The sequence below is a fragment of the Arachis ipaensis genome, chromosome B05 (genome assembly GCF_000816755.2).
Source record: "Arachis ipaensis cultivar K30076 chromosome B05, Araip1.1, whole genome shotgun sequence".
NCBI classification, from domain to species: Eukaryota; Viridiplantae; Streptophyta; class Magnoliopsida; order Fabales; family Fabaceae; genus Arachis; species Arachis ipaensis.
This window is the reverse complement of record NC_029789.2, coordinates 3,643,618-3,653,720: the sequence shown is the minus strand read 5'-3', so window position 1 is coordinate 3,653,720 and position 10,103 is coordinate 3,643,618. Positions and strand designations below refer to the sequence as shown.

At 36.5% G+C, this 10,103-nt stretch overlaps 2 protein-coding genes across 2 annotated transcripts in view; one reads left to right on the top strand and one right to left on the bottom strand.

Moving 5' to 3' along the window:
• The window catches only part of LOC107642516 (protein GRIP), a 9,704-nt gene extending 2,758 nt beyond the window's left edge, over window positions 1–6,946 (top strand). Inside the window, exons 5-22 of the mRNA XM_016345905.2 lie at window positions 601–694; window positions 1,702–1,788; window positions 1,956–2,036; window positions 2,561–2,686; window positions 2,957–3,065; window positions 3,140–3,219; window positions 3,783–3,911; window positions 3,991–4,091; window positions 4,323–4,456; window positions 4,545–4,642; window positions 4,729–4,848; window positions 4,991–5,024; window positions 5,164–5,222; window positions 5,378–5,449; window positions 5,532–5,579; window positions 5,723–5,828; window positions 5,921–5,979; window positions 6,358–6,946. Of these exons, the coding sequence (XP_016201391.1) occupies window positions 601–694; window positions 1,702–1,788; window positions 1,956–2,036; window positions 2,561–2,686; window positions 2,957–3,065; window positions 3,140–3,219; window positions 3,783–3,911; window positions 3,991–4,091; window positions 4,323–4,456; window positions 4,545–4,642; window positions 4,729–4,848; window positions 4,991–5,024; window positions 5,164–5,222; window positions 5,378–5,449; window positions 5,532–5,579; window positions 5,723–5,828; window positions 5,921–5,979; window positions 6,358–6,468 (1,648 nt within the window). The 3' untranslated portion in view covers window positions 6,469–6,946. The remainder of the gene's footprint in view (window positions 1–600; window positions 695–1,701; window positions 1,789–1,955; window positions 2,037–2,560; window positions 2,687–2,956; window positions 3,066–3,139; window positions 3,220–3,782; window positions 3,912–3,990; window positions 4,092–4,322; window positions 4,457–4,544; window positions 4,643–4,728; window positions 4,849–4,990; window positions 5,025–5,163; window positions 5,223–5,377; window positions 5,450–5,531; window positions 5,580–5,722; window positions 5,829–5,920; window positions 5,980–6,357) is intronic.
• Window positions 8,029–9,863, bottom strand: LOC107642515 (phosphoserine aminotransferase 2, chloroplastic). Its single transcript, XM_016345904.2, has one exon. The coding sequence runs from the start codon at window positions 9,663–9,665 to the stop codon at window positions 8,394–8,396; it is 1,272 nt and encodes a 423-aa protein (XP_016201390.1). The 5' UTR covers window positions 9,666–9,863; the 3' UTR covers window positions 8,029–8,393.

Below are 10,103 nucleotides of genomic sequence, written 5' to 3'. Positions count from 1 at the left end.
GGGGGGGGGAAGCATTTACCTATTTCAGATGCTGGTGGGTTATGAGCGAAGGGTAGAGTGAGTAGTGGGTCAGGAGAGGGTGGTGATGGCTTGTGGAGGCAGTATAGATATCGACAGCATGTGGAAGCAATGGTGGAGGTGGGAGTGGGTATTGCCTGTAGGTGTGGGGATACAGTAGGAGAGAAAAGGAAGTGCAATGAGGAAAAGGCTGAGGAGAGGGAAAGAAGTGATGGTGGCGATGGGGTGTGGAGGCAGTGGCGGTGGGTCCAATGATGGTGGTGGGGGGTGGTAGTGGAGGTGATGTGGTGGCTTGATGTGGTGATGATGATGATAATGTTGGTGTGGCTTGGTGGGGAGAGAAGAAAATGATGATGATGATAATTTAGGGTTAAAATTGGAAAATATTATCAATATAGGTAGAATTGAAATTTATTTCAAACATCAAGGAAAAGATTGAATCAAATTAAACATTAGAGGTAGTTTTGAAACTTTTCAAAAAACTTAAGAGACAAAAAATATACTTTACATTAAAAGAAATAAAGGAGAATTCAGAGTACCTCATGCCTTTTATAATTAATAGTTTAAAAATCTGTTGGCCAGACTTCGAGATACTATTGAGGATTTACGGCGTTCTTTACAACCTAAAGAGAGTGCTATTGAATCATTGCAACAATCTCTTGCAGAAAAAGAACAGGTGCAAATGATCTACCTTTTTTAGTTGAGAAAGTGCTTATTGATTTAGACATCCTGTATGTTTATTCAGTTTCTGAGGTTCACACTTCAAACTGTTTTGTTTATTCTGCCTATAACTAATGTATTATTCTCCTTGTGGATGTTGTATGTATAACTAAATGCATTGTTTATAAACCAAATAGGTAATGCCTTGCATCTGGATAGTTAATGGCATCAGCAATTTTCTTACTATATCAAGCTTATTTATATAGCCTCTTCTCAACAATAAAATTGTATTTATTGTTTAGGCCAGAATACTATTTGATATCTCTAGCCCTTCCTTAAATGGATGTTGTCGACTAAGTTGAGTTGTAATAGAGTTTGAGAATTCAGAGAAGAGAAAGTGTGTTGTGTGCGTGTGTGTGAGAGAGAGTGAGAGAGCAGAGAGAAAAAAACAGAATTGCAGAAATCAGAATCTGTTCATATTAGAGTACTGAACCAGTACTTATATACATAAGTGAGGAGAGTAAGGAGAGTGTTACTGTTCAGCACACTAGATGAAGCGGGTAGAATGGTCTTTACATTTTAGGGGCTGTTAGGGGGGAATCTATGCTAGCTGGCAATTCCTATAACTGCTCTAACAGCTTCTAGACTCTTCTAGATTCTTTACTCAGCTCACTCTATTAAGTTAGATCCTCTTATGAGACTTAGGCTTTTAATGTTTCATGCAAAACTTGAAGTACCGTTTTTTTTCCCCCTTCTTTCTTCAGTATTATTATTGTTATTGTTGTTGTGGTTCTTGTTGTTATTGTTGTTGTTATTTTATCAAAAAAGAATGTGACTTTCATAAATATTTTTGGCATTATTTTGTAATATTTCAAATTCTTGTGCTCTATAGTTTTTACTTTTCTTTACAATAATAACTGTTTCATGAAACTTATGTCTGTAATTTTGATAGCAAATCAACCAATAATCGTTTATATATATTTCTGTTCTTTGCATATCTCAAATTAATGTTTGACAACTCAGATGTTAGAAGATATGAGAGGTTTGCTTCAGGCTGCTGATGAAAAAAAACAAGCTGCACTCGCGGAGCTCTCAGCTAAACACCAAAAGGTACAAGCATTGGTTTGTTTTCTTACCTTTTTAGGAGGATATCATATCTTCTTCCCTCATCCATTTTCTCCCTAATTAGATTACTTATTCAATTAAAAGAAGGTATTCTATATTGCGTATTTTGGATCTAGTTGTGCTTTGTAATTAAATCCATCTGTTTACTGCAGAATATAGAAAGTTTGGAGGCTCAACTTAATGATGCATTGTCCGATAGAAGCAAGGCAACTGAATCCATTTCTTCACTGCAGGTGAGTTTTATAGTCATGAATATTTTTTTATAATGATTTAAGGAGTGGAAGATGCTGCTGATGTGAAAATAATATTCCATTTTCTTGGGAGATGGGGGCTTGAACTTTGAAGTGCATTGATTCCTAGATCTGAAGGATTATTTAAGAATAGCTGTCTTTTTGGTTTCATGCTTTGGTTCTTTATGAATAAGAAATTTTATGTAGAGGCCTGTGAAGGTTACATAAGTGACCATGTTTGGGTGGACTTGGGCTCAAAAGCTACAACCGATAATTAAATTTCAACATGGTTTTGGTTTTTATTCTCAAGTGGTTACTAGGCCTGTAATATATCTGCTTTAGAGATATCAGCAGAATGCGCTGAGTACTTGACGCCGCCAGGAAATTCACATTCTTTCTCTATATTGCATATCTTCCAATTTAATTCGCTCTAATTTGTTCTTAATAATTTGATGAGGTTAGTTAAAATATGGCAGTTTCCTTCCAATGACCTCACCCATCTCAATCCACTAATATGTAATATCCAGGTTCTAGTTGCAGAAAAAGAATCTAAAATTGCAGAGATGGAGGCAGCCTCATCTGGGGAGGCAGCACGACTTAGAGCATCTCTGGAAAGTATGAAGGGGGAGCTTTCTCACCTAAAACAAGAGCATGTATGATTCTGAATTTCTAAAATTGCTAAGAATGCTCTTCATCTTTTCCCATGCTTTATCTTATTGCGGTCACTGTCAGTATTTTTTTCCCACCTCTCTATGTAGATTACCCTGTCCCCAAGGGAGAAGGGATTGATTGATGTTTGCATAGGCGATGAAAAGAGTGTTTAAAGTGAAATTAAGTCTTGAAAGCTTTAGAAATGTGGTAGTCTTTTTGTTATTTCGTATAACTGGATATCATTCCTTTAATCTCAAGCTTGGTGTGTTCAGGAGAAAGCAAGAGCAAGCTGGGAGACTGCATCTCAGGCGCTCAAAATGAAACTTGAAACCGCTGAGAGCAACTGCATACGCGCAGAAGTTGAAGTAGCAAAAATAAGAAGTAAATTATTTATACTTCTGAAAGCTTTCTTGCATTCATTTTAAAATGTATATTTATGTCTTGACAATTGCCAGGTCAGCTGGAATCGGAGGTCGCTGCTCAGACCAGGATTCTCAGTATGAGAGATGCTGAACTTTTGGCTGCCAAGGAAGAGGTTCTAATTTATCTTCCCTTGCTAGTTAGCTGGTAGAAATTGAATAAAGTGATTAAACTGTTTAGATGTAGCGTGTCTCTTGTATGCCATAAGTTTTTCTGTATCTCTTGATATGGGCATGAATTAAGAAATTGTTGATGACATTTGCTGTCCAAAAGAACTTATTTTAATAACATTACTGGTTCCGCATCAAGGTGCTTCCTCTTTGAATTTAGCATGTGTGCTATGGTATGTGATTCATCTAATGTCAAATGATACGCCTGGTATGGGAGTGAACTTTTTTATGTGATATTCTTCTTTAATATTCTCCAAAAGATTGTAAAATGGTCATTGCTTCAGTAAATCTGATGTTTCTAACTCAAATTCATGACAAAAAATCCTTTTATTGAAAACTGTGCTTGGAAGCATGGGTTGTTATGTTTTTTCTTTCCTGATCTTTGAACAATTAAAAGTGTGGATTAGTACCTTTGCAAAATAACATATCTGGAGATTAGTCCCATTTCAGTTACAAAACTGCTTATCTGCTGACTGTGCTCTATAACACGGGGTTTGTGCCTCTTCAGATAAGCAGTCTTGAGAGGGAATTTTCTTCATACAAAGTTCGAGCACATGCACTTCTTCAAAAGAAGGATGCAGAACTGGCTGCAGCTAAAGACTCTGAACAACTCAAAGCTCTTGAGGAAGCCCTAAAGGTACATTCATATCATTATTCTATGAATAAGATGTAGATATATTAGTCAGTAATCAAATCACATTGTTAATTTTCTACAGGAGGCTGAAAATGAAGTATTATCGGTAACAGAAGAAAAGGATAAAGTTATTCAAGATCTTCAGTCTGCTATGGCAAATCATGAGAGAGAGCTTGTAGAAAGGTGCTATTGTGATTGTCAACTCTTAATGAGCTTGTTTATCTGATACCTCAATTCGAATACATACAAACAACTAAAATATAGTTGGAAGCAAAAGATGAATAACAATTATCTGGAGTGACAAATCTTGCTTTAACTCCATGATTTGTGCTATGATTTGTCTATAACTAGTGGATAGACTATTTTTCGCTGTTTAATTTAGAGCAGTCTCAACAACTTATTTATAAATTTCAGAGAGACAGCCCTTGAAAATGCCAAGCAACTAATAAGGAGCTTAGAAACAAAGCTTGACTCAGCTAATGCTCAGCACCTTAAGGAGAAAGAAGAATGGGGACTAAGCCTTAAAAATGTAGAAGAAACGTGGCGAAGTAACAAACCTTGGCTGCCTGATTAAATTGTAGCTTATACTTGTATGAATTTGATTTTAGAAGGTTTAACCTCAACTTAACTTTGCAGTCAAATGTGACTCAATGAAGGCTGAAAACGAAGCAACTGCTGCACAAGATATGCAAAAGGAGTTGCAAGAGCTCAAACTGCAATATAAAAAATTGAAGGTGATATTAAAGTTCTTAAACATGTGCCTGATGGACTTTAGTTCCTCTGATTGTTTTTTCCCCTTCTTTGTTTTTCCCCTTCATAGGATGAACATGCTTCTTTTCATGATATTGCTGATAAAATGATTGAGGAGAAGGATAATGAAATATCTAGACTTTCAGATGATAACAGGAATCTTCGTCAATCTCTTCAATCAAGACCACAGGTTTTTGTTTTTATGTTTTTTTTTTTTCCTTTCCTGCTTTTAGTAAATCATATGATTATTGAGACATAGATCTGGTACTTAACATTCATGTGATCTTGCATATTTATTCTACTGGTCTGATAATGGTGTGCTATAATCTCAGGTTGACCACAGTGACAATGATAATTATAGCACAGGTATTAATTCATTTATATCCTGGCAGAAATTGTTCTGCTTGCTGAACGTTTTAAGTATATTTTCGTTGTTTCAAATATCTGGTGATTTTCTAGTATAACATTTTCTGGATTTAAATATTATTTCAACTGTTCTGGACAGCCTCGCATAAAGTGGATTCAATGAATTTAAGTCCCTCTGCTGCAGAACAGCAAATTCTGGTATGTCTTTATTCCTAATTTATGGTGTAATTCCATTCCCGCTTTTAATTTATCACCAATGTATATTGTAAAGAGTATCTGCGTTGAAAGTTTTGTACATTGCAACCTGTTTTATTGCCTTGATAATTGGATCCTCGATCCTATTCTACTGTCAGCTCCTAGCTAGACAACAAGCTCAAAGAGAAGAAGAACTAGCACGATCACAGCGCCATATCTTAGCTCTTCAAGTATGTCTTGTCTTGATCTATCACCTCTTCTCCAATTCCATCCCCATATTCTGTATAATGCATAACATTGCTGTCAATTCAGGAAGAAATTGAGGAGCTTGAACGAGAGAATCGTCTCCACAGCCAACAGGTATATGATTGCTTGCATTTCTTGGGATTTTAATTGTATTTGCATATGATATAGACGAGATTTAATTTCTCTATAAGGACAATGATATCATCTGTAATTACAGTCGTAGTTTCCCTTATGTGTTTCCAATATTATGATTTTAGGAAGCAATACTAAAGGCTGAGCTTCGTGACATGGAAAGATCAAAGAAAAGGGAAGGTGTAGATATGACATATTTGAAAAATGTTATCTTAAAGCTTCTTGAGACAGGTATAAACTTCAAAGGAAGCAGATAGTCTTTTATTTTTCTATTTCTAGTGAAAAGCATGTATTTAATATGATAATGAAAATTGTGTGACCAGGTGAAGTGGAGGTATTGCTACCAGTTATTGGGATGCTTCTCCAGTTTAGTCCACAAGAGGTAATATTATCTTATTTCAGGGAGAAGAAATGAGGTTGTGCAAAGTAAAGTAATTTCTCTCTTGATAATACTGTATTAATTATGTCATTCATTTTTGCCTATTGCATCTCCTTAGTTAAATTTAAGGGTTCTTATAAATACTTTGAAGTACTGTTAACAATTTAACATGCAGAAATAACATGTGTAAGACTTTGGATGTGCCTCTGATAAAATGTTCTATAAGCATGTCTCTGGAAGAACATTTGTTGTTTTTACATTGTCCATTTTTCTTTCCATAATTGCCAAACAAAATGAAAGTAAATTAATTTAAAACCAACACTTCATTTATGTATATGAATTTAACGAAGATGTTTCTCTGCTATTCAATTGCAAGCACAGATGCAGAAGTGCCAACAGGCATATCAAAACTCAGCAGATGCATCGCCAAATCCTGCGAATGATGCCTCAGGATCTGGCCTCTCTCTTTTCTCAAGATTCTCATTTACATAATGATGTAAATAGGAGCACCGGAGAATTCTCTTGTTGCTGTGAGACCATATGCTTCTGCCAAAACAGCTCCAGAAGTATTGTTTGTGTACTCACTTTTACTGGGAAACCAGGTTTGTATCTGTAAATTAGATATATCTTTCATTGATTACATTGTTCAATGGAAGTGTTCCGAAGCTGTAAAGAAACACCAAAGGGTTATACCATACAACAAATATTATAACACGGAGGGAGGGAGAAAACTCGAGAGATATTCAGTTTGATTATCTGGCTGGGGAACAAACAATAGAATAGTTCATTTTTTACCCTTGATTATATTGAGCTGAAAGGTATTGCTAGAGGGAACTGTATCATATGTCTTCATTCTGAATTATGAAATTTGAATTTGACAATGCTAGAGGAGTGAGAATTCCCTTTTTGAGTTCACATTTTTGTAAGTCATGATGATATCTAAAGGAAATTTTAGTGTTCGAGTTTTCATGAATATTTTCTATTTCCTTGGCGCACAAAAAATGTTTTTGCTGCATTAACATTATTATGGTTAACTAGGAGCGAGCTGAGTTGCAATGGGAGAGTTTGATTCCGCAAGTTCGCAAATTGCTTTTTGGTTGACTATATAAGATAGGAAAGTTTTTTAAATGTATCTGGAACACCGGTATTTCAGTAATTTTAACAGTTGATTTTAATTAATATATATTATATATATTTTTTATAATTAAGATCAACGGTTAAAATTATTAAAACATTAGTGTATTGATACACTTGAAATTCCTCCTATAAGATATAAGCATCTTATTTCTCTTGCAACGTAAAAATTTTCGAGAAAGCGTTTAATGATTAAAATGAAACCCTTTATTTTGGAGGGGGTAATAAAATGCCTCGAGTAAAACCGTATTGCTATCCAATGCTATTCAGATTTTCCGGCCTATTTAAGGTTTCTGATATTTCTTTTAGATAATTTCAATAAACAATTTGTAATTGTAAAATCTTAATTGTGCCCTTAGCAAAATTTCAATATTCATCACTACTCTTCCTTTTATAATCCACAATAAATTTAACTTGTGGTTGTGGCTGCGGTTTTGTCTCCTCCCCCAGCTTTTTTTTATTTGAAGTAAAAGTGTTACCTTTATTCAAAGTGTTGCTAAACAAATAAGTTACACTTTTTAAACAAGGATCATCATGAGAAGATGTTTTTGGCATCATAGGAGTAGTTGCCTTTTTTTATAACCATGTTTGGGTTATCAATTTGCTCTGGCCTTGCCAACTGCTGATTGCAGCAGTCAGCATGGTATGAAGAGCCGCAAAGTACGGAATCAGAGTCCTAGAATTAGGATGGACAATGGCAAAAATAATTACAGGAAAGTACACAAAACAGGAACACGAAATTGAACCGATGATCTGATAGATTCGATGCACAAATTCAGAAATGTCGTGTCTACTCATTATGCTAACGTAGCAATGCCAGGTTTCGTTGAGTAGTAAAGCTTGTTCTTGCTAATAGAGTTTGGATGCCAAATACGAAGACAAATAATAGATAAGACATACCTAATGGAAATCAATATATAGCACAGTAATTCAACATGTTTTATCATCCTCATTCAATTTATTGAGAATATATTTCATCTAACATCCAATAAAATATCACATGGGACTCAACCCAAACAAGCATAAGTTGGAACCTAAGCTATACTTAACTTTGTAGCCGACAATAATAGCAAAGTGCAATGAAAGCACTTCCCTGCCGACCCAAATTTCAAAATCAAACATATCACTAAAAAACATAAGAAGTAGACATATCTAACTAATAGCCAAAGCAAAATCAGCCAAAAACCTTGAACCATAGGTGATACTTTATGGAGTGTAGTAGCAAAAAAGACAAAAGCATGGGGAATAAAAGTGTATTCCTTTCCTTGTTCCTTTTGAAGCTTCTAAGCATGCCTTGCTTGGAAATCCTTCATGAAAGCCACCAACTTCTCAACACCAGCCAAAGGCATAGCATTGTAAATCGAAGCCCTCATTCCTCCAACTGACCTATGGCCTTTGAGCTGCACCATCTTCTCCTTAGCAGCTTCCTTAATGAACTCAACCTCCAACTCAGCCTTCTCCAAAGTGAAAGGCACATTCATCAATGACCTTACAGACTTGTCAACAGGGCACCTAAAGAACCCTTTGCTGTCATCAATTGCATTGTACAAAATCTCAGCCTTCTTCTTGTTCTTCTTCTCAACCTCCTTCAACCCACCTTGCTCCACAAGATCCTCAAACACCAAACCACACATGTAGATTCCATAGCATGGAGGCGTGTTATACAGTGAATTGTTCTCATCATGGATCTTGTAGTCCAGCATCACAGGTGTCAAACCCTGAGCATTTCCAATCAGATCTTTCCTTATGATCACAATGGTGACCCCGGAGGGACCCACATTCTTCTGTGCACCGGCATAGATCAAACCAAACCTAGACACATCCACAGGCTTGGAGCAAAAATTTGAGGACATATCAGCAACAAGAACACCGTTTTGGGGTGTAGGGTAATCCTTGAACTCCACACCATGAATTGTTTCATTGCCGCAAATATGCAAATACCTGGCTTCCGTGGATTGATTCAAACCAGAAAAAGATGGAATCTTTGTGTATTTTTCGGATTTCCCAGACCAGATCACCTTCGGTTTGCAGTATTTCTGTGCCTCCTTGAATGCTTTGTCAGACCAAGAACCGGTGACGATGTAATCAACGGTGTCTTGTGGGGTGCAGAGGTTTAAGGGGATGGCGGCGAATTGGGTGGTGGCGCCCCCTTGGAGGAAGAGGACGGAATATTCCGACGGAATATTGAGGAGGGTTCGCAGATCTGACTCTGCTTTTTGGATTATTGAGAGGAATTCTTTTCCTCTGTGGCTCATCTCCATGACGCTCATTCCAGAGCCGCGCCAGTTGTAGAGCTCCGATTGGGCCTTCAGGAGGACATTCTCAGGGAGGGTGGCGGGGCCGGCGGCGAAGTTGAAGACCCGATCTTGGGACTGGGTGGAGGCTTGTGGTGGCGCTTGGGTTCGGGTGGTGGCGGTGCATTTGATGGAGATAGGTTTGAAGGTGGTGGTGGCGGTGCGTGTGGTGGTTATTGGGAAATGGTTGGTGGTGTTGGTGAGGTTGGTGGCGTTGTGGAGGAAGATAGTGTGGTTTGAAGTTGCCATTGACATCGACATGGTTACGGTTATTGTGAAAAAACCAGAAGGCAGAGAAAAGCAGAGAAACAGAGACAGAAACAGAGACCAAGAAAAAGAAGAGAGAGAACTTTTTGCAGAGTTTGGTGCTTTTTTTTTTTTAATCAATGGCTTATTATGGAGAGTTTGGTGACTGGTTTTGGTGTCAGGGCAAAGATCTGAATCTGAAGTAGGGATGATTTATACTCGGTCATGCATACATTATAATTATTATTATTATTAATTACATACAACATTAATGTCAAGTTTGCATTTCATGGTTAGACTCTTTTCTTAAATTAAAAAAAAAAATCATAGAGATGTTTGGTTTTGTTATTTTTATTTTATTTTTCCCTTTCTCACAAAAATTTTGGTATTTTAAACTTTAATATTATTTTATAAAAAAATAGTAATGGAATAACTTAATACATTTATATTTTT

What these genes read in the sequence shown, in the direction of transcription:
- LOC107642515 (XM_016345904.2), bottom strand. Translation starts at nt 9,665, where the DNA reads ATGTCGATGTCAATGGCAACTTCAAACCACACTATCTTCCTCCACAAC.